Here is a 23,656-nt window from a genome sequence, read left to right on the forward strand (position 1 = left end):
GTGGAACAGATGCACACACCTGCAGTCTATCAGTCAACCCCAGCTGTCCTACAGATGAGTGAGAGCCTGGATGAGATCAGCAGCTAAGTACCTGTTGTGTGCCTCTGAGTTTTAATGACTGATTATGCAGCAACAGTTGATCAGATACACTCAGAGTATTCTGAGATTCCCCCAAAAGTGACAAAAAAGGTTGGCAATTAAATGTAAGAAAGCTTTTATTATGGGAACAAAATGTTCCATAGTGTGAACAGTAAGTCTTAAAGGGACCTGTTTGTACCAAATTCTACTGTGAGGGAGTGACCATTTACCTTCCATACACATGGTCTTCAAAATTCTTATGCTTATATACTATTTTATGGCTTACAAAACCCCTTTTTGTAAACCAGGTGACCACCATTACAGCACACTAACAGATTACTACTTGCTTTCTTATCCCAGAACAGGAAAGGAGTCTCACCACTCTTCAGCCTATCTCAACCTGTCCAGTAAGTTTAGCAAATTTAGGCCTACAAATAATGCCTACACTCCATTACCAGTATTTTTAATCATCTGGTTACCCAGATTAGAGGCAGAATGACATCATGATTAAGAGTACAGAGTATGGATTGAGACTGGTCGAGTTCAGATCCCAGCATTGCTGTTTTAATAGCTGTTTGACCTAAGGTAAATTACCACACCATTTTGATTGATGCAGACTGAACATATTAATATATGGGAAGTGCTTTACAAAGTACCTGGGACACACTATACTGTATCTAAGTAACAATACAAAGGTCAGCAGGCTAACAAACTTTAATTACCTGCCTATAGCAACTTCCCTAGAATTGACCATGAAAATAACCTAAACTAAGAAGAATGTGCATTTCAGGCACCTTCAGGGCAAGTGTGGAGATGATCACTCCATTACCTAGTTACTCACTTCAATTTATCTGCCAGGAATACACAATTTATCTATTTAAAACATCAATAACAACAAAAAGAACTCTTAATTATATATGTAGCAAGGTTAAAACAAAATCTTTATAAACTGAGTTGTACCAGCCTTTTACTCTTTCCATTTGCGTTTATTTAAACACAGTTCTCAAAACATTTGAGTGAAATTGGGCCTCCTTTGGTAAGCAAAGGACCTGAAAATAATATTTAAAAAATGAACAGGCAAAGTCTTCAGTTCATCCACAACACAGGTGTAGTGTTCCCTTCTCTTTTTCTCAATCTCTGAAGCCCCCAGTTTTTCCATATAATCTAAAAGCTAAAAGAACAAGAGTACATTTGTGGTGGAATGTATTGTCACTTGCTGATAACTAGTTGAAATACCATTATCCCCTTGTAACAGCTTTAAGAAATAGCCTTTCAAAGGCATTCATTGTGTAACTCTTATTCCCTGCTATATATATAATACAGATTATATAAACGCCAACAAATTCACATTTATATTAAGCATTAGCTGTATTGAAAGATCTTTAGGTCTAATACTAGCAGTATAGAGTTACAGAGCATAATTTATCACTTAATTGCAGGTATATTAAGTATGGTATGTTTTATGGACTGGAGGAAAACGGGCATTTTTGTCTTGAATTTACTACTGACAGTCTATTCTGAACAGTTCTGCTAACCATTGATATGTTAGAAAGAAAAGTAAAAACCAAACTTTATTGTTGCTTTTTGCCATTTGGTAGCATTTTACACAGGCTTCGATCTTCAGAATACCCTGGATTCAGTAGAAAAACCATTTAAATGAAGTTTTGTACAATAGAAACTTCTCAGCAGTCAAAATTTAGACTGTAAAAAAATACATGCAAAACATACTTTTCTGAAAACACTTAACTTTGAACAAAGCACCGAACTACACAAATGCAGAATGAAAACAGCATTTCAACTCCACCAAAAGTAGTCATCATAAAAGGTGTAAAAGTCACCTAACTTCACTAGGCACTGTTCACTTTTTAAACAGGAGACAATAAAAAATATTGTCCACAAACAATATCCCAACTCTAGGGCAGGTTTCAGAAAGTCTTCAACTTCATGCTTTAATAGCGACCTAGGAAGAAAAGAAACAAATACGCTTCAGTACTCAAGTGTGTACTTTTAATGTTGAGAATTTTAAACTACTCTGCCATCAGGAAATTCCTATGCACCAGATTCTCTCCTGTGAAAATAGAGGAAAACATTCACATAAAGATTACACTAAGACAACCAATGTTAAACAGAAATAGCTGGGAGTATATCTAACTCAACCTGAAAGCTAAGGTTTTAAGTCACTCAAATGTTTCCAAGCTGTACAAACATTACAAGGACTCCTAAAAAGAAAAGCTACAAATGGTGACAGAATATATTTACTATTTTAATAAGCAACAAGAGTAAGATCCAAGGGTTGTTTTCCTATACTTCCTTGAACCAAAAGTTGGAGATAAATATAGATAAAACTAATTGAATTCACCCATTATCTGCTGTGTTTGGTAAGTCACAGCAAGCCATGCTATTATAATAAAATCATATAAATCAATAAAAACTTACGAGGTGAGTATGATCGAGATCTGGAACGTGATCTGTATCCTCCACGACTATAGTAGGGAGAAGGTGACCGTCTTCTGTAAACAAATGTCAACACCATCTAAGACTACTGATATTACATATGATCCCTTTGTCACTTTCCAAAACTAAAAGACCCTCACTGACCTTGAAAAATATTGCATTAGTCACAGGATTTCAAGGTCTGTTTTAGTCCTGAGAATGAAGCACACTATCAGGCCCAGTACCAAATAACCCCTCAAACTATCAGAGGTTGAATACTCCTTGCTATATTTGATCCACTGATCATCCGCTAATTAACATTATACTTAACAGAATTTAAAATGGCTTAGAGAAGGAAAAAAAAAAAATCTTTACCACTAATTTTAACTATACGCTATGAGCACCCAAAACAAAATTTCATTCATAGTGCTTCAAAGTGATTTAGTTCTGCGTAAGAAAGATCAACTTGAATACTCACTTGCTATTCTGAGATACTTATAAAAAGCTAATAAAACTATCAGGAATAATATTATCTTAGTTTCTGCCATATCTCATGTTAAGGTACAAAATGGTACCACTGAGTAAATGACCTAGTGTAAGCACAATTTATTTCTGTGAACACACAAATTAAGCCATGTACACACTGTCATTTGGTTTCATTTACAGTATATTCATAAACTTCATGCAATCCAATTCTGTGTAACGCCAACTATAATTTACCAAAATACTAATAACGAAAATGTCTTTATGTGAGCCATTCTACTATTGTACAGATTTTCAAATCTTCTCCTGGCATACCTGTATATCTGATCCCTGTCTTGAGCAGCTCTCCATCCTCCTCCTCCTCCACCTCCTCCTCTGTGAAGGCAGAAAAGCAACATATATTCATTTAAAAAAATTTTGAAAGTATACAATTCATGCAATAAAATTAAAACTCACAGAAGTGAAAGCTAGCTGCTTTTGCCACCTCTTTACAAACTGGCATAGAGCTCTCCCTGGTGGTTAAAATGAATATCATTAGAAGTAAATGCTCATATGAATTAAAATAAAAATAAATTATTAAGACCCTAATCTTTGCAGCCTCCACAAATCAATCCCTTAAGTGTCACTCAGTACAGAAATGCCACTTTTAAGAAAGTTTCTTTTTGTCAGTGTTAAATGTCAGGACTGTCAACTTCTTAAAACACTACTGAATAGTGTGCAAAAAAAGACATCCACACCTCAACACCACACTAAAATAAGGTGTCATGGATTAACTGTTGTGGTCAATACTTATTACACAATTTACATTTTGACAAGCAAGGCAGGGTCTGAATTACCTGCTGTTGCTAATAAAATAGAGAACTTTACTTCACTTTTGCCTTTCAAAGTATTCCCAGTGTCATGAACATTTCCCTGCCAACCCCCCAAAAATATATCAATATTTTTGGTAATAAACTTCTTACCATTATTACACTAAATTATTGTCCTTAAATAATTACTTCTTTGGATTCTTCCAAGAATCAATTTCCCCTGCCCTTTAGTGCACGATTCCTTAAGATACCAAAAATTGCTTTATAAAGCAATAACATTCAAAATACAGCTTATGAAACTCACTTTAAAAACAAAAAAGGGGGGCTTCCCTGGTGGCACAGTGGTTAAGAATCTGCCTGCCAATTCAGGGGACACGGGTTCGAGCCCTGGTCTGGGAAGATCCCACATGCCGCGGAGCAGCTAGGCCCGTGAGCCACCACTACTGAGCCTGTGCTCTGCAATGGAAAAGGCCACGACAGTGAGAGGCCCGCGCACCGTGATGAAGAGTGGCCCCCGCCTCCCGGAAGTGGAGAAAGCCCTTGCACAGAAACGAAGACCCAACACACCCAAAAATAAATAAATAAATAAATAAATTTATAAAAACAAAAAAGGGGGGGAAACCTGAAGTATAGTCTATAATTTTGTTTTCACTGTCATGTTTTGAAACCAAGGATTTCAGTTGGTTTACAACTTGGTGTTTAAAAAATATACATACGAAGATAAATTAAAAAGACGTATAACCATAAAATCTAGTTTAGGGGCTTCCCTGGCAGTCGGTGGTTAAGACTCCGTGCCGCCAATGCAGGGGACCCGGGTTCGATCCCTGGTCAGGGAACTAAGATGCCGCATGGTGTGGCCAAAACAAACACCTAGTGTAAACTCTGGGCCTGGATTTTAGTATTAAAGGTAATGACTTGTATCAAAGGGTAAAACTCAGGTATGTATAGTACTGCTTTAAATTATGTTGCAACTGATTCAGGAGAAGAGCTGGCTTGTCCTTCAATTTTTTGGCAACTTAAACTTTGTATTATGCTTAACTTACCTGTATGACCTGCTGTAATAGTCCCGATCATCGTAGCCTCGATCATATCCCCTGTCGTAGTAATCTCGACGGCGTGAGCTGCCACTATGAGCAACAGTAAGTAAGATTTGTACGAACTTAAAATCTTACCTATAATAATGGTTAAGTTTCCAGCATGGGAAAAATGGTCTGGTGAAAATCAATTACCCAGCAAAGCCAAATCTATGGCATTTCTTTATGATAAAAGTGGGATGTGATCTATTAAATGATACCAATCAAAATGCGTGGTACCAACAGAATGTTTCCACTGAATATACTGTACTGACTTTGAGTTTTAGCCAGTTTGAAATGCCAAAGATCCCCCCCCACCCCTAACTACGTGTAGTTCTTGGAGGAACTGAACAAACTGAACTGTCAGTATTTTTAACAACCTTGAAAATAAACTTACTAGGTAGGTCTCCCCATGTAAATTCCTGGTGTTGGGGTATGTGGTCTCTTTGTTATAGAGAAATCAACTCTGATCCTACGTCCATCAAGCTCCATTCCATTGGCACGCTCTTTCGCCTTCAAAAGGTATGTAAGTTGTTATATACACCCTGGACAAAGCCCCAAATTATCCAACAGCTATAAACAGGGTCCAACTGGATGTTTCAGCTAGGCCACAACATTATGGCTGACAGCTTATTAATAGGCTTTTCCGCCTATTAAATCTTTATTTATAAAAGCTAGCCCAGAAAAGCTTACCCAAAAAACCACAAAAGCCAATTTAACCCATGAAATATTTTATCTAACACAGTGCTTGTAGCTCTAAAGCAGTACATAGCTGGCAACTTATGACCCATGAGCTAAGAATTTAAATGGGTGAGGGGGAAAAAAATCAATAGTATTTCATCATAAATGGAATTCAAAATTCAGTGACCATAAATGTTTTACTGAAGGATAGCCCCACTCATTAATTTGCATATTATATGGCTACTTCTACATTACAATGACAGGGTTGAAAAGTTGTCATTAAGATCTTATGGTGCACAAGGCCCAAAATATTTACTGTCTAATCCTTTACACAAGTTTATGGCTCCTTGCTATGGAAGCAAAAGGTTGGGATGAAGAAAGCTTGAATTACATATAGTTCTCTTATCTACAACACAGACTGAATAAAACAGTATGTACTTAAGAAAAAAATATCCCATTCCAAAGACTTAGCAGTTTGTTCACAATTTAAAGAAACACCCCCTCCACCTAAATAGAATTTAAACTTCTAATTCCAAGTATGCTATTTTCTAGTTTGATTGTTTCTGCCTCAAGATAGTTTCTGGCACTATTGATTCAGATACAAAATATGCTATCTTTAGCAAAAAAAAAAAAAATTTTAGGGAAACCAGGAAGCTTATACTGTTCAATTATTACCAAAATGAAGTGAACGACATATTAAAGCATCCCTTAAATCTCTTAAATTATAATTACTTGCATTTCAGCTTTCAATTTCAATTCTTCCTTTAGTAGATCAGCTTTATTTTAAAATCTATGGTTTTTAAAAATTAGTATAATCTTGACAAAGTTACATATACATATAAAAGAAAATGTATAACCATATAATCTCATTTAGAACTCAATTACTCATCTCAACATTGACCTCAGATGGCCTGTCATTTAAGTTTCTCAAGCTTTTCCTTATACTGTATCTAAAGTCCAGATTTCTTAAATGTGGCCTAGATTCTCACACTGAATTTTTACTTTAGTCTACATAATAAAAAATTTTAACTGGCAGTCCAGTGGTTAGGACTCAGTGCTTTCACTGCCATGGCCTGGGTTCAATCCCTGGTTGGGGAACTAAGATCCCACAAGCCATGCAGCACGGCCAAAAAAAAACTCTAAATATAAAATCACTTGCTAGTATACATTCAAAACCAGTTCCTTTCTCCTGAGTCATAGTCATAGCTTTATCACTTTTTAATGTTTTTCTCCATTTTAGAAAGTAATTTGGGGGGGACTTCGCTGGTGGCGCAGTGGTTTAGAATCCGCCTGCCAATGCAGGGGACACGGGTTTGATCCCTGGTCCAGGAAGATCTTACATGCCACGGAGCAACTAGCCCATGCGCCACAACTACTGAAGCCCACGCACCTAGAGCCCATGCTCTGCAACAAGAGAAGCCACTGCGATGAGAAGCCTGCGCACCACAAGAGTAGCCCCTGCTCGACACAACTAGAGAAAGCCTGTGCCTAGCAACAAAGACCCAATGCAGCCAAAAAGTAAAAAAAAAAAAAAGAATTTGAGGGCTTCCCTTGGTGGTGCAGTGGTTAATAATCTGCCTGCCTATACAGGGGACACAGATTCAAGCCCTGGTCCAGGAAGATCCCACATGCTGCAGAGCAACTAAACCTGTGCGCCGCAACTACTAAAGTCCACGTGCCTAGAGCCCATGTTCCGCAACAAGAGGAGCCACCAGGATGGGAAGCCTGCACACCGCAACGAAGAGTAGCCCCCGCGTGCCACAACTAGAGAAAGCCCGCACACAGCAACGAAGACCCAACGCAGCCAAAAATAAATTTTAAAAAACAGTAATTTGATATAAACAGTGATTAAATATTCCAAATGAGTATTAATATTCTTATATTTTAGAAATATCTGTATCTAGACACATATCACACCTGGAAACAGTTGACTATGTTGGGATTTACTTCAAATAATGTGGTGGAGAGGACTGAGTTGGAATATAGAACCAAACTGTCATACTTTTCTGTTACTCTAACAAATATTTGAAAATGTCCACATTAGAAGGTTTTTAAAAAAAATTCAACATTGATCAGTATATCTTCCCAAACGAATGTATTTCCTTTAGCTCAAGCTATATATAGTTACTAAAGCAAAAACTGTCCTTATCCAAGTAAAAATAGTTAAAAATAGAACTGGTATTTTTAAAAAGATACAAGACTTTTACTTACTTCCTTGGCATCATCTACATTTTCAAAATATACAAAGGCAAATCCTCTTGAACGTCTAGACTGCTGGTCATATACAATAGACACATCAGCAATTGGGCCATATTTAGAGAACACTTCTCTTAGATCTCTTTCTGTAGTGTATAAGCTCAATCCAAATACTCCAAGACAACAGTTGGGATCAGGATTTGCCTAGAAATAGAAAAATGGATTTTGAACTTTAAAACGTGTCATAAATCAAAGTTAAAAAAAAAAAAAAAGGAACTATGCATAAATTAGCCAAAAATGTCACACTAACCCTAAAAGATAACGAAATAAAATGCTATTCTAAATTAACGTTACAACACCACCACAAGCATGTTTAAGAACGTGTAGGGAAGACGGCAAAAGGGGTAATTTCAACTTAGAGTCAAGTGGACGGGAAACAGCAGCTCATACTACTGAAAAGCACCTGACATTTTTTTTTTTTGGAGATTGGAGGACAATTTGCCCAAGGGATTCACCTTCTAGGGCTTTATTCTAAGAAATGGCCACACACTCAACAATATGCACACATATGGATAATCAGAATGGCACTGTCTCTATAAGCCAGAGGGGGAAAAAACGGCATACTGTTAAAATGTTGAATTAAGATATACCACTCACACAATGGGAGGCTCTAAATCGCCAGAAAGATATAGAAGAGCATGTTCAGCCTGATTTTATTTCTATAGAAACATCGTATACATAAAGTGTTTATATATATACACATAAATGTAACCAAAGATGAGTACCAAACTGTTTTTAACAGGTATTAAGTAGCTTGCAATTATAACCGTAAGGAAAATAATGAACCAAATGTTGCTGACACTCACACTCCAGTTGCCGTAATGAATTTGCCCAAGGTTTCATTTATGTCATACATACATTTACTGCAGTCAAATTCCATCCCACTTTCAAAAACAAACACTTCCTTTAGATCTACTTGTATTATATTATACAATGAAATCACAATATGAAAACACTAAATGCCATCTCATTTGGAACTTCTTGTAGAAGATAAAGCCTCAATACCTGAAAGAAACTTGCTTAAAAGTAAATGGGAGGGGCTTCCCTGGTGGCGCAGTGGTTAAGAATCTGCCTGCCAATGCAGGGACACATGTTCTAGCCCTGGTCTGGGAAGATCCCACATGCGGCGGAGCCACCAAGCCCGTGAGCCACGGCTACTGAGCCTGCGCGTCTGGAGCCTGTGCTCCACAACCGGAGAAGCCGCAACAGCGAGAGGCCCGCGCACCGCGATGAAGAGTGGCCCCCGCTCGCCGCAACTGGAGAAAGCCCTTGCACAGAAACGAAGACCCAACACAGCCAAAAAAAAAAAAGTAAATGGGAGGGCTTCCCTGGTGGCGCAGTGGTTGAGAGTCTGCCTGCCAATGCAGGGGACACGGGTTCGAGCCCTGGTCTGGGAAGATCCCACATGCCGCGGAGCAACTAGGCCTGTGAGCCACAACTACTGAGCCTGGGCACCTGAAGCCTGTGCCCCATAACAAGAAAGGCCGCAACAGTGAGGCCCGCGCACCGTGATGAAGAGTGGCCCCCGCTTGCCGCAACTAGAGAAAGCACTCGCACAGAAACAAAGACCCAACACAGCCAAAAAAAAAAAAAAAAAAAAGTAAATGGGAAAAAATCAGGACAGCATTCTGTAAAGTGTATTAAAACAAACCCAGAAAACTTGAATAACATTAGTATGAAACATACAGACCTATGATCTAGTCTACTAATAGTAATGTATAATAGAGATTTTTTTTATTTGATGGGCTGTTAATATGACAATACCTTGTTAATGTGACAATATCTTAAATGTGACCAATAACACAAATGTAGACAATTACGTGGGTGGTGTCTTTTAAAAAGAGACAATCTCAAAACACTAAAAAGGCTCTACAGGTAACTCATGCTAAAAGCTCCACTGTCAAATAATATCAGTTCTAACATCAAACAAAACAAAAAAAAGAAGGGAACATATTATTTATTATTATAAAGTGATTTAAACAGTCCACTGCTTTAAAAACATTTTTTTCATCTCACCCGATTCCCAACATGACGCCTGCGAGTAGACATGGGAGAATGACTGTGGCTATGCCGTCTTCGATAATCTCTACTGTAAGATCTGCTACGGGATCTTCTATGGGAGCGGGACCGAGATCGTGACCTTGTATAATGCCTTCGAGAACTTCTTCTGGATCTAGACCTGAAAGACAAAGGCTTCAAGGTTATGACTAAATAGCTAACAGTAAGATATGGCTTTCAATTCTTTCAATACTCTATTCTAGAGTTAAACTACAAAAGTTGGAACACACAATTCAGGCGTATAGCGGGATCGATAACTTTTCTTCTGTATATAGTCATTTCTACTCTGTTAGGAAGAGTTCCAAAAGCCACTACCAACTAAAGCTCCCTTACATCATATCTTAAAATAATTTAGAGATTAATCTTAACACAATTATCTTTCGAAAACCATAAAACATGCATTTCATACTAGCTTGATTTGCACCCACCTTTACCCCTCAGAATATCACCCTCTATTTTTCTGCTTCTTGCATTATGCCCACTATTCACTTAAGATAAAATCACCATCACAGTTTTCTCCAACAGTGTCTTAAAACCAGTTACTCTTAACTACAGTGATCATATGAACTGTCATTTAAACCGAGGATACATTTTAAGAGAGAAAGGGGGCGCTGTTAATTATGCCTTACAATAGGCATAAACTCGGGCTGACCTGGGCAAACCAAGATGTATAGCTTACTCTTGACGAACATTAAAAAAAAAAAAAAAAAAAAAGCGCTGCATTAAGGTGTTTTTGTTTTATACATACATTTGTCATACTAGACTATACCTATTTATCAAGAATTGCAGTTACTGAAAGCCAATGTTCTGCAGTCTATTTGCCATACTAATAAGCAGTTCACTTAAACTCAGTGAATCCTCACAATTCTGAACAACTGGTATTACTAATTCGCCTTTTATAGATAAGGAAGCTAAGACTGAAAAAGGTTAAGTAATCTGCCCAAGCCAGAAAAAAATAGAGGTAAGATTTGAACCCTAACGCCAAAAACCCAGGCTCTTAACCACTTAGTCTTCTATCTCCCAGATCTTAACGATTAAGTTCATTTCTAGTACCAATATTAAATAAGCCAACAAATGAACTGACCCTCTCTATCTTCCTAGTTTACAAAAGCACACACCAATTTGAAAGCTAAGAGTAACAAGAAAATCCCAAGACAGTCTTTCTTACCTAGATTCAGATCTGGACCTGGACTTTGATCTGGAACGCCTGGAATCTTCCTTGGAGCGAGACCTTGCAGGGGTATGCCTTGCAGATTTCCCAGATCCATGAGCACTTCCACTTCTGGAAGCAGAACGGGATTCCTACACGTAGATGTCAAAAGTTTAATTTGTATACTTTCTGGGCAACTTTAAAAACAAATAAGCTGTGGTGAGATAAATGGTGAGGGAAAGCAATCCCCTTCCAAGATAAGAAAACATAGGTAAGGGCAGGAACTGAATATACCTGGTATAATAGTTACGTTGCTCCAATTGACATAAGCCAATTAACTTGAACTTCCACCTTTTTTTAGGGAGCAGGGATAAGAGTTAACTGACCCCACTCTTCAGAAATGGGTGCCAAAGCCAAGCAGTTAAGGGAACTGCCCAAGGATTGTTTTGGGAATGTTACTCCATAAAGACTAGGGTGAGAAAGAACCTTATTAACTATGACACCTATACCTCACACCTATTTCAATCAAGTTGCCACCAACAAAAAAAAAACCCTATGAAATTCATTAAAACTTACTGTATAATCAAGTTTTATTTATTGCTGAGTGGGAAAAAAAGACAAGGACGGTAACTGTTTCAAGTCCCAGAGAAAGGTAGAAACCTAGTGGAAAGCAAGAACCAGCTTGAAGAACACTAGATCTGTAGAGCCTGTCCATCTAACCATGGTAGGAAGTCCTTAAAAAATCTCAAAGCAACCAGATGGAGCTATAACAGAAAGGCAGTGAATTAACTGCAGAGGTAAGAATTAACAGGGTACCAGAGATCTTACTCAGTTAAGTGTAGATGAGCCAGTGCCAATCGATGGGGAACTGAGAATAAGCAGTTAGAAAAGTTACATAAAGGACATATTAAAACCAAAACAGTTTAGATCATGGGTTCCTAATCTAGGTTTAGGAAGGGAAGTTCAGGAAATCTAGGTATATACTGTATACCCAAGCTTTCCCCTATCGTAACTGGAACCAGCTGGTAGGTAGGTAATACAAAAAAGACTTCTAAAAGAAACTAGCAAAGAAATGGGTAAACAGGATGGATAACTAGTTCATCAGTGAACCAAAGGCATATAATTAGTGGAAAAAGCAAATATGTATAGAAAGAACTGGGCCTAGGGAAATGTTCTGCCAAGACACCAAAACAAACAGTGGAATGGACAAGAGAATCCACTCAGTCTGATAGCTAACCAAGGTAACATCAAACCAAGACAACCTTTATTCCAGGTTATCCATCTTCAGCAAATTAAAAGGCATTAGTCTAATGAATCTTCCTGCCCAACACAGGATAAACAGCCAGACTCAAAAGGAATCAACATTACAGGTAAGTCACTGTAGGGGTAAGAATCAATGTTGAAGTTGCACAGAAGTTATCAAAGAGACCTCCCTGCGTGGAAGACCCTCAGAATAAATACTCTGGCCATTCTTGAAAGGATAGAAAATACGAAATTCTTTTAAATCACAGCCCAAAACATTTTAGAATATGTTCTGTGACTTAAGAGCATAGTGGAGAAAATTTGGAAGATCCTTCCTATGATGCAACACAGAAGAGACAAATTAAAGCTTAAAGTTAAGAACAGGGAACATAAGAGTTAACTCAGTGGGCAAAATGAGTTCTGGTCTCTACACCCAAAACAACTCTAAAAACTTTACAGTAAGATTTCAAAGTCATTATGAAACATGGTGTGAAGTGACATGAAACATGACAGCCCCCTCTCCTTCCTGGCATGAGTTAGTAAAGAGATTCAAAGATGGTCCCTAATTATTAGTGAAAACAGCTGATTTTACCATCAAGGAGTGGTTAGAAGTGGTTAAAGTGGTTTGGGGACCCCAACCAACAATCCCTTAGCTTTCTCTGGCAAATATTCTGAAGAGACATTTTAAAGGACAATCCACCTCCTCCTCCTCGAACAAAGAAGTTCTCAAACTGGGGATGCACTTTCTGCCATCATTTCAACAGGCAAAAGCTAATCTAGAAGAGAAGGTAGAAATAGGGACCCAAAAGCTATTTACTAAATACCTTTGTTTACTCCAATGCTAAAAAGATTACTTCACAGAATGATCATGACTTTTAATGGAAACCAACGAAAACAATTTGCTCTGGCAGGAAGAGAATATGGGTGCCTCACAGTAAGAGTTAAAAGATTACCAATAAAGTAACTGTAGTTAACAGAATCAGTCTAGGGATCTGAAAAAGGAAGAAAGAGTAGAAAAAGTCAAGATCCTCTTTTAAGCCTCTTGCTTCAGTAAACAGAAAAGCCTTATTCCAAGCTAAGATGCTTTACCAGTCCAAGAGGAAAAAGAAAGTACTTCTAGCCTCAGAATAAACCTTAATGAGGTTTCCCCATGAAATTCTAGCAGATCAAGGGTCAAAGATACAGTATTTGTGAAATTATCTTAAGACTTTTCACTCAACCTCTAAAACTAATTGGCTATATGCAGATCCATTTTGTGAGCAATCACTTCTCAGACCAAGAATAAGGGAAACCACCAGAATGCTAAGATTTTTTTCCCTTCTGTACTGACACTTGTTAGGTTAACACAGAAAACAATGCCTCTACCTCCTACCTTTCTTGTCAGGGGTAGTCTTAAAGTTAAACCTTTTTGCAGTTATGTTGGCCATTAGCTGGTTTGGAACTATGTGCAAGGATATTTAGCCTGTCTAGAAGAAATGACAACTAAAATTATTAGCCAAATCTAAAAGCATAAAGTTAGCTTTAAACCTTGGTCCATGGTCAAATCTGTAAAACCAGCTGGAAAAGCCCCTACACGCAAGGAAAATTTCAAGTCCACTTTCAGGGCTGTCAAAACAATAAATGTCAACACATTAAAATCCTACCAAAAGAAGCACTACTCTGAACATCAATATCTCAAGGAAAAGGGTCATATACTTAAAGTTAGCATGAATAACAAAGCCAAAATTCCCTGAAAGCTGCTCAGGGAATCAAGTTCTTATAGATTGGATCTTAATCATATACTAATATACAATCTATACGGAACACATCAGGGAAAAACAAACTCAACCTTCCAACAAAATACCAACCAGTGTCTACCTATTCTGATAATGGCAGTATCTTAGAAAAACTTTCTGAAAGAAATGAAAGAAGTGGGAAAAACCATCCAATCACTAGGTTTCTCATACATTTTAAAAACTAGATGCACTAAATTACATTTTGAACAGTGGCTCTTAGAGCTATGCAGTAAACGTACCTAGCACTTAAAAACACATCCCTAACTAAAACTTATGTTAGGTCTGGAATTGAACATCTGTATTTCTTAAAAACACCATAGGTGTTTATAATGCTTAGTTAAGTCTCACTGACTTAATCAATTTCAAGCTTTATACTTCTTACTGATTTTTTCCCCCAACAAAGTCATTTTCCTGAAACCTTGTTTTTTGTTACCTTCTCTGCCCCCACCTGCCCCCTGGCATTAATCAGCCCTCCTGAGGGCATGTACCTTACACCTGTCCCAGGATAAGAGGCCTGTCTCCCCCATACTCCCCAGACAGGGGGTAGAGGGATGCACTCTCATACTCAAAGATGCTTTGGCCAGGGCAGGAGAGGACCCTGAATGGATGAGATGGTCCACTAGCATCAATGTTTATTTTTGGTTTACATCTTTCCAGCTTGTGCCATATAATCGAATTCCAAACTGCTTCTTCCCCTTAGATGACTAACAGGTCTTTTCTCTATTGGACCCCAAGGACCTTTCAGATCTCTTGATAAAAAAATCCATGAGCTTAAATAGAAATATAACATCCACTCTCATCACTTGCCTCAGCTTTCTGCCTAAACTGTAATTCAGAATGCAAAATCAACATTACCAATTTAATGTTATTAGTTTACATGTGGCAAGTTTTACAAAGCAATAATCGGGACAAAGCAAATACTGGAAACTATTGCCTATAAATGGAAATAATTTTCTTCTGCTTGCAAGATACAGAAATATTACAAAAGCACAAATCTGACACTAACAGGCCCTAAAATCTCAGAAAATGGATTCCTCTAGAATGTCATTTAGACCACTTGTTCCAAAAGCTGTTAAGGTCTGACAACTCTCAAAGTTTTTTAGGCTATCTTCATTTCAGGGAGAAGTGATAGCCTTGGCTTTCCCAATAGGGTAGAAGCCATCTGTTGGTTGGCTACTACTGGGTATTATTTTGACACATGCACTTGTCCCATCCAACTGAAAGTAACAAGACTGCACCAATCATTTTTTTCTATTCAGCTAAAACATAACAAACACACAGAAGGGAAAATGACAGAACTTTGGCGTCTATTTCCCCAGTAAGTGGACGGAGTAGGGAACCAGAATAAAGCTACTTTATGATCTGTATCTCTCACATCATTTTAACGGTTAAGTGTTAATAACAGAAAATGAGAAAAGGGAAAAAAACACCTACTACTTTTGCCACTTTTCAGTTAGATATCCTGTTCACTTATGTGACCCACCTCATTCTAAGGGAAGTCCCTATAACTTTTTAGCAGTAACCCCAGTCACTGAGCTGGAATAACAATTAAACAGAAAAGAATTAAGAATCATCTTGTGAATTTAGCACACATGCATCTTAAAGTTAGGGCCTAAGTGGTCACAGCTTTCCACTACTGCCATCCAGAAAGAAATTAACGCTTTCATAAACGCGAAAAGAAACTATCCTGTCCAATGCTTTGCTTGGATTTTCGGGGTTTGGTTCTATAACCAACCTGGTGACATTCTTTAGGAAAACTTCGACAAACTTAAGAAAACATTCTACTATGTATTGCTCTGTACTGAACGATAGGGGTCTGTGCATTAAGAGTCCAGGGGGGTGACACAGACAGACCACCAACTCCAACTCTGGAGGTACTCACTCATGCCCCAGGACCAGCAAAGTTAGAGATGAAAAATTCAGGAGACAACATGAAGCTGGCTGTTACCCAAACTGAAGAGCTCATTCCTGCCTCCTATTTGACTACAAAGGGTTATTATTATTTCTTAAAATTGCATTTCAATCATTTGACTAAGAAGTTAAAATTAGAATTACCTAATTTAAACGTTTCCCCTGGAAGGCACTTCTTTACCCTGTATATATTTCTTCTATTAAACAAATAATGCATGCATGTTTAGCAAAATATACAGGGACACATAAACAGACTAGTAATTACTTAGCGTAGTGCTTTCTGATTCCAGATTACTTCTTATCTTAACTTCATTTTTATTTCTTTTCTTCATTCTTCCGTTTCAAATTCTGACTTCTTTCATCTTCCCCACTTCACACAAATTGCTCAATATTCTACAAGTGGGACTTCTGGTCTGATAATTAGCATGCATTCTTTCTTTTATTTTTTCAAATTTCAGCTTCACTTATTCCTGAGCTTCAAATACTCATTTATAAAACTTGTCAAATGACGACTTCCGCATTTTCCTTCTTCAACATTAACCTTAATAGAAAAAGAACAGGATGAAGAATATTTTAAAACTCCAGGATAAAATCCAGTGCCAAAACTGAAACTAGAAAAAAAAAAAATCCCTCGTTGTTTTGGATTTTTAGAAAAGCTAGAATACGCAGCTCAAAAAACTGAAACTAGTTTCCTGTTGGCTCTAAAATATATAATCAATCTCTTTTGTCTACTCCAAGTAGATTTATCATGCTTAAGCTGAATGTGAAGTGCACAACTGAACATTTACTGTTCAACTGACATTTTAAGAGCTATAATTACATTTCACACTTCTTATCGTATTCATCAATAGAAAGTATGTTCAGTGTCAAAAGCACATCTCTAGTCAAAAAGTGACATGTAAATACAAAAGTGCAAGAAAGGAAAGCACGGACAATTCATTTGCACAATGATGACAAGGCTGAGGGGTGAAGAAGTTTACAAATTGTGACTAAGGGCAAGATATGTATTTAACGTCACACATTTTTTTAAACTGCAAAAGTAGCTCTGTAAAAAAACAATTATCAGGGAACTTGAAAATTTGGACTATAGTGTTCAACCCACCCCTAGAAAGCTGATCTAGTGAGATTTTATAATATAAATGGCCCAACTTACTAAATTTATAACTAAAATCATTAAAAAGACCAAATCAAATCAACCAACTACTATATGCAAGTAGCTACGAAGAAAGCCAAACAAACTTGAATCCAACAGTGGTGTTTTCAAAGAATTTTTGGTAAAATCTCCCCCCTCAATGAACAAAGTATTAAAATCTTCTGCAGTCCAGAGCAATCCTACTTTTAAAGGTGGCAATATTGGGAGAAAATTACAGCTCACCTCCTGAAATTATTAAAAAGACTCAATATCACTTAACAGATCAATAAAGTATATAATAGTGTCTACTGAACACCTTAATCAAAATAACTGCCCTCATAAAACATCCTAGTCTCCCTGAACTTCACCTTATGATCTTTCACTGTTAACAATTTCCTCTCCTCGTTTTTCTGAAAATAAAACTTTCTGGAAAAAAAAAAAAAACAACAAACCAGAGACAGAGAGTGAGAGATAAATTTTTATACCTATCTGATCAAAAAGACAACCATGCATGGCTATGATGGAAGTGTTGTGATGTCTTTTCTAAGAGGGTAAGCATAATCTTCAGTCCAGTTTTTCAATGTTAATCATTGCTCATTTAATCCAGGGAAAATTTTAAATAACTTTTTATTTAAGGGAGTCACAGTAATTCGTTTTAATATCCATCACTAAAATGTAATGGGAAATGTTTACTGCCAGCACAAATGTAATCGTGGAATCAGAATGCCCAAGCAGGTTTCCTCTTAAGGCCTCCTAAAGTTTAAATACAGGGCTTCGGTGCAGAAGATGCTGGAATAGAGGCCAAAGCTCTAGATACCACAAGTTCTCAATATGGACCCCTTCCTGCTATTTCATTACTCCTTCCCAACATTCTCCCTTCTTTTATATTTGAAAAACAAAACACACCGCTAGATAATATAAATACTAGGTTCATTCAAACCTCAGCTAAGTTCAAGTGGCCACTTCATAAAACCAGAAGAACAACTATTGGGCTAATGTTATACACATATGGTTAAGAGATCCTACTTACAAATAAGCAGAAATTTGTCCCATCACCAACACAATTTTTGTTAAAATAATTCTAGGGACTACAACTGGAATTTATGTAACATTAAAAACGTGCAAACTCATTAGGTTGATCGACAAGGTAGTATTTTAAAAACTAGGAGGAGGTAAAGAAAAACTCATCGAATCTGCTATAAAGATCAATGCTAATATCAACGTAAGGACTATTCTATTTCTTTCTGCAGCTAAACTCTACCGGAAGGTTGGTTGGATAGAAAAATCCTCAAAGACTGAAAATTTCTGAAAAAACTGTCATCTGACACGCCTAAATGAGCTCTAAGCCCAAGCTTTTAAAAGACCTCTTGCAAAAACAGTACAGACTCTGAATTTACATTCATAAAATTCAGTGATTTCCAGAAGCGCAAGTATGTTTTACTGTTTCAGAAGACTACTTTTTAATCTAATATCTAAGGAAAAAAACAAAAAACCCAAAAAGGGTCCTCATCCATGCTGTCATATTCAGCAATCTTGTTGATAAAAATCAGAATGTAACCTCCAAAACCCAATTCAAAGCAAAGATTTTTGGGGAATTTAAAGACTGATTTGCTATAATGAAGAACTCCCCAACCCCAGCTTAAAAACAACACTAAGTGACACCCCCAAAAAACTAAATTGGGTGAACACTTAAAATTCCCAATCACCACATCACTGTAGGTCATAAGAAAATAATACAATTATGAGTAAAAAACTAATCAACATAATACGCAATGCTAAGGCTCAAAAGATATACACAACTGTAGCATTGTCCTCTTGGGCAAAATGTCAACAACTATGCAAGTATTAATATTTACCAGGCTTTGGATTTTATTGGAGATAAGGAATGGGAAAAAGCTGTACAAGGCAAATTCAATTTAACACACCTCTCATCTTCTGAATTCGTCTTCACTCTTTTCACAAAACCAATAGTACTTACCTTATAATTACTTGTAATTTCAGTATGAACATGCCACCTTCTAGTTCCAGGCCATATCCGTAACATTAAATCATTCTTAGTTAAGACCAAGAAAAATATTCTTCAACCTGGTTTCAAAAGACTTGTGCCTAACCAGACTCACACCAAAACAAAACTATTTCCTCCCACCAACATTAATTTAATCCTCTAGAAAGACACAGATCGATGTTTTAGTTTTCAAAATTTGGATTTAGAGTTAGGAGCTGAAAATAATTCAAAAAGACAACCCAAGATTAAGCAGAAGAGGAAAAAAACTGCAGAATCTGAAAGGCAGTTTGATGGGATAGTATCCAAATGCTATTCATCTCTACAAAGAAAAAGACTAAAGATAATATACCTATATTGTATACACATTACTTCTACAAAAATAGGCAACACTATCAAGAGTATTTATTGCAATCTTGATAGCAGGCAAATTAAAATGATTTGGTCCATACAAATAGCGTTTCCTTAGTTTCTGGTTTCTCTAGGTAAAGACCCATTTGTACAAGCTGAAGAAATTAATTAGGAGGGTAGAACATTAAACCAGTGCCAAGAACAAACGTCACCACACCCTGAAGAGTGTGACCATAATTGGGCCTTACAAGATTTATCACCCCCCTCACTATTACCATGCACCTCTAAACTTGGCTACATGACTCTATCATGTTCTTATTCTCCCAAATTGTGGCATGACATATCTGCTAAAAGCACCTCTCTTTATTCCAAAGGTGCTTTGCAAAAAATGTGAGCAATTTTGGGAAATGACTGGAAGAAATTAGAACTTGGAAATGAATAATATCTTACTTTAACATGGATTTGGCCAGATCAGGGAAGTCAGCTCTAATTAGAAACAGGTTTTAATTTAAATCTATCAACTCTGACATGAAAAATCCCAGATACAGGTTAAAAGGTAGATTCTACCTTAACTGAAAGTGTGAAATGAACCACAAAAATTCAGGAACGCACCCTAGCTGCACATTTAAAACAAGACAAAGGAACAGAAGGAACCACAACTCTAAGTGTCAATATTCACGCAGTAAGTAAACACGCTATCAACAACCAAGTCAAGGATAATTTATTGCTCGCACCCCACCCCAGTCTGTATAGGAATCGAACTTTATTTAATAAAGTCTAAAGGAGAAGAAAAAAACATTTCTAGAACGGCGGGGCCGGTGGCTATGGTGGGGCAGGAGGTGGTTCCAGCTGATAAAATTTTAGTGATTACGTTAACATTAGCTGATTAGACTGGTAGGTATTAGTGATTTACATCAACAATTTGTAATGTCTGAAAACTCAGAGTGGAATGAAAGTAATTTTTCAGGCTCCAGATAAGCTATTCATAGCAGGCCATGTCCAAGATTATTACCCCGAATGCAACGGTTTTCCCACTGTTTTCAGGCACTTTCAAAAGGAAGTTTCTAGCCAATCAGACCTGAGTGTTCTACCTAGTGTTTTTAATGGCATTATATTTAAATCATTCCACTGAACTTTATGGTTTTGCCACGCATTCTTTGGGAGTCCCAAACGTATTTGTTTTAGGTATAGTCTAACCATTTCAGGTTCCAATAAACCAACTGCAAAGCAATCTACATACAAAACAAACGCCAAAAAAAACAATGTGGAAGTACTCAACAACGTCAGAGTTCAGAAAAACTCTTCCAAGAAGTCAAGACTCTAAGACAAAATATCAATTTCTAACAGGTACCTTTAAATTTTTTATTACTTTGTCTCCTTCCATAAGAATTTATTGAATAACCATTCTATGTAACGGGATTGTGATATAACTAGGATGTATATTCTACTAACAAAAAGTACCAATTCAAAAACTTGATTAGCGGGATGACAATGTCTCTTGAGCTGCCTCAAACCAGGACCTAATTCTTGAAATTGTTTCCTCCCTTACGTAAAAAATACCCTAACTTTCCTTTGGTGAATTTTTCATCTTCTCAAGCACACCAGCACAAGTAACTTAGTCAGGTTTATTCAACTGAGAGCTCTAGTCAGGGACCATTTTGTAGTCTCAAAACAATGCAAAAGTATCCTATAATTGTTTTAATAGCTGAAGACTAAAATTATTATTTGCTTTCCAGTCCAAACACCGACGCCTAGTTTCGACAGTATATTCAACCGGCAGAAACCATAACCCACAGCTTTAACAACTTGTGAACTTGATCCAAGCTTTCTCACCCTAAGACTGAGCTTAAAAAATAATCGCACACACACCGGTGACAGTGGCAATCAATCGTCTTACGGAAAAACATATAAAGCCAATACTGATCTACATAGGTAAAGGCGGGGCTGATTAGTTCAAACCAAATTAATCAGACTTGGCTCCAAAGTTACACGGTAAATTCACTAAGACTCGAAGAGCTAAGAAGTTTCTCTATAAAAACGCCCTTCTAATGAACCAACTAGAATTTGTTTCATGAGTTTGAGAAGATATTTAAATAGATTTACCTGACAATTACAGATAAACTGTAAAAACACCCAACCTAATCCCATCAAGTAAAAGAAAAAAAAAAATCAAGTTCCATGGTGCTTTTTATTACCCTTCTTCTTCTAACAAACCTCCAAATAAGCAAGATCCTGGCAAGACTGACATTTCTGCATCTTAGTACTCACGGACCCGCAACCAAGCTTTATATCATGCTTTCCAAGCCCGGGAACTTTCTTATTTCTGCAGTTTATCCAACCCTCACCGAACCCCACATTTTGGAGTGGAAACTTTAAAAAGTGCACCAACACAACTTGTGCTTCACAGAATAGGAATGCCTCAAAACAAAGAAAACAACGGCGGCGTAAATTGCTGCCCGCCAATTTCTCCTCCACCATCTCGCAGAAAAAAATCTACTCCCTCAAACAAGAAAATCTCAGCGACCCCGTGGTCTACTCTGTATACCGAAAACGATATTGGGTTTGAAAGCCCTTTCGGTATCAAAGAAAAGCACTCCATTTAGGCCGAACACAAAGCTCGCGCGCAATCCCCTCAAACTAACGGGTCCAGAACTTAGCCTACCTCAGACTAGTTTCCCCGTTTTAAAAGAGGCCCCCAAGAACACCTTAGATTCCGATTCTTTCGGGGCCCGGAATATGATCCTGTCTTAACCTAAATTCTGAGCAAAAAAATCCCAACGAACGCTGCCTTTCTGCCCGCCCCCTCCCCCGCGGCCTGGAGGTTGTCGCGCGGCTCCTCCGCCATTTTGTGCCTCTGGCAGCGCGCCCGGCCCGCCAGCCCAAGATGGCTGCGGCGAGGTTTCACAGGAGAGCAACGGCGAAACGAGATACCGCTCCCCTCCCCCACCACGGAGGGGACGCAGCGGCCATTTTTAATTCCCCCCCACCCCCATAACGGAAAAAACCGCCGTTTCGCGTAAAGGGCCACCTAAACCCGCCGGCGGCCTCCTTCACGGATAAAGACCCTATCCACGAGGGCTTTTAAACCTCTAACTCCCATCCCTCCCGGTCTCAGGCTTCGGAGTCGAAATCGCCCCAGTCTCCCGGTCCGAGGCCGACGGGCCTGGAAAGAGATGCAAGAAGCTGGGACCACACAGCCGCCCCCTGCACCACCGCTACGTACCCGCTCGCCGTAGTTCTGCTCGCCGCTGTCGCTCATGACTTCTAGCTGCTGTCGCCGCCCGACGTGCTTCAATCGAAGCTGCCAACCTCTTGCGCCTTCTATCTAGAGGCTCAACCGCGGCTCCGCACCACGCACTGGTTCCCGAGCCACTGAGAGGAGAAACGCTCCGCACCGCCTCCGCTGGGGCTCTAAGTCTCCCGGATGTGACGCGGCGCTCTTTAACCAGGCCCCACCCCCTCCCAGAAGGCGCGCTTTCTTGGCTCCGCCCCTCCGCGCTCGGCTTTCCCTTTCCAGCAGTGGCGCGTCCCGAACTGTACGTGACGTAAGCCCCGCCCTTCGCGCCGCGCTAACCCCATCTCCGGGTCTTTTTGAGGCGGGAAAGAAAGCGCGCCAGTGGCCTCAGTGGTGGTCGCCACGGGGCGTGGTGATGTCACCGGCCACGCCTGACTCTCTTCTGGAACTTTCTGGGAAGCTGTCGTGGAGGGTGGGGGAAGGGAGGGAGGAGAGGCCCGCCGTTTCTCCCATCCTTATTTCCGTTCTTCCGCTTTGTTCGTTTCTCTTTTTTTGTGTCTTCATTTGGTTGGAGAGGGAGGATGTCCGTATACTGGGTTCCGTGCTTTACTTTGGTTTTCTGTAGCTTCAGTTGTGGATCTTTCCTACCTGAAAACCCTTCATTTGAGCATCTGTTAAATACCAAAGCACTTTACCAGATCTTGATGTACTGAAATCAGACACAATCTCTAATCTGAAGTTAGTGGTCTAATAAGGGAGAACTGTTAAACATACATTTGCAAACTAAGATTTTGCGTTAGAGAGATGTACAGCTATAGCGGTGTCACAAGGAGTGAAGATTAATTATGCCATCACCCAACAACATGACATAGTAGAAAGAGTCCAAACTTGGAAGTTCAGACATCCCTCTGGGCCTGTTGTTTCCCTTTAGAAAAAACAAAGTATGGTACCCAGCTGTTGAGGTACTTTGATACCTGTAAAGGGCCA

The 23,656-nt window shown here is 38.5% G+C and overlaps 1 protein-coding gene across 3 annotated transcripts; it reads right to left on the bottom strand.

Moving 5' to 3' along the window:
- Positions 1-197: 197 nt before the first annotated feature.
- On the bottom strand, positions 198-22,854 carry TRA2B (transformer 2 beta homolog). Of its 3 annotated transcripts, none has more exons than XM_059920723.1 (9): positions 22,658-22,854; positions 11,040-11,173; positions 9,830-9,992; positions 7,769-7,957; positions 5,274-5,389; positions 4,847-4,930; positions 3,310-3,369; positions 2,515-2,585; positions 198-2,038 (listed from the first exon to the last, which is right to left on the bottom strand). In XM_059920723.1, exons 1-9 carry the CDS (start codon positions 22,691-22,693, stop codon positions 2,028-2,030), a joined length of 864 nt encoding a protein of 287 aa, XP_059776706.1. In that variant the 5' UTR covers positions 22,694-22,854; the 3' UTR covers positions 198-2,027. The 3 variants fall into 3 exon arrangements, with proteins under 3 accessions (XP_059776706.1, XP_059776705.1, XP_059776707.1); XM_059920722.1 differs by having other exon boundaries at positions 2,515-2,588; XM_059920724.1 differs by lacking the exon at positions 11,040-11,173 and having other exon boundaries at positions 2,515-2,588.
- Positions 22,855-23,656: the final 802 nt, after the last annotated feature.

Source organism: Balaenoptera ricei, chromosome 4 (assembly GCF_028023285.1).
Source record: "Balaenoptera ricei isolate mBalRic1 chromosome 4, mBalRic1.hap2, whole genome shotgun sequence".
Taxonomy (NCBI): Eukaryota; Metazoa; Chordata; class Mammalia; order Artiodactyla; family Balaenopteridae; genus Balaenoptera; species Balaenoptera ricei.

What these genes read in the sequence shown, in the direction of transcription:
- TRA2B (XM_059920722.1), bottom strand. Translation starts at nt 22,693, where the DNA reads ATGAGCGACAGCGGCGAGCAGAACTACGGCGAGCGG. An exon ending in AGCAGAACTACGGCGAGCGG is followed by an intron (nt 11,174 to 22,657) that starts GTACGTAGCGGT and finishes ATCTACGTGTAG; the next exon opens with GAATCCCGTTCTGCTTCCAG. An exon ending in GACAGGGATCAGATATACAG is followed by an intron (nt 2,589 to 3,309) that starts GTATGCCAGGAG and finishes ATTTGTTTACAG; the next exon opens with AAGACGGTCACCTTCTCCCT.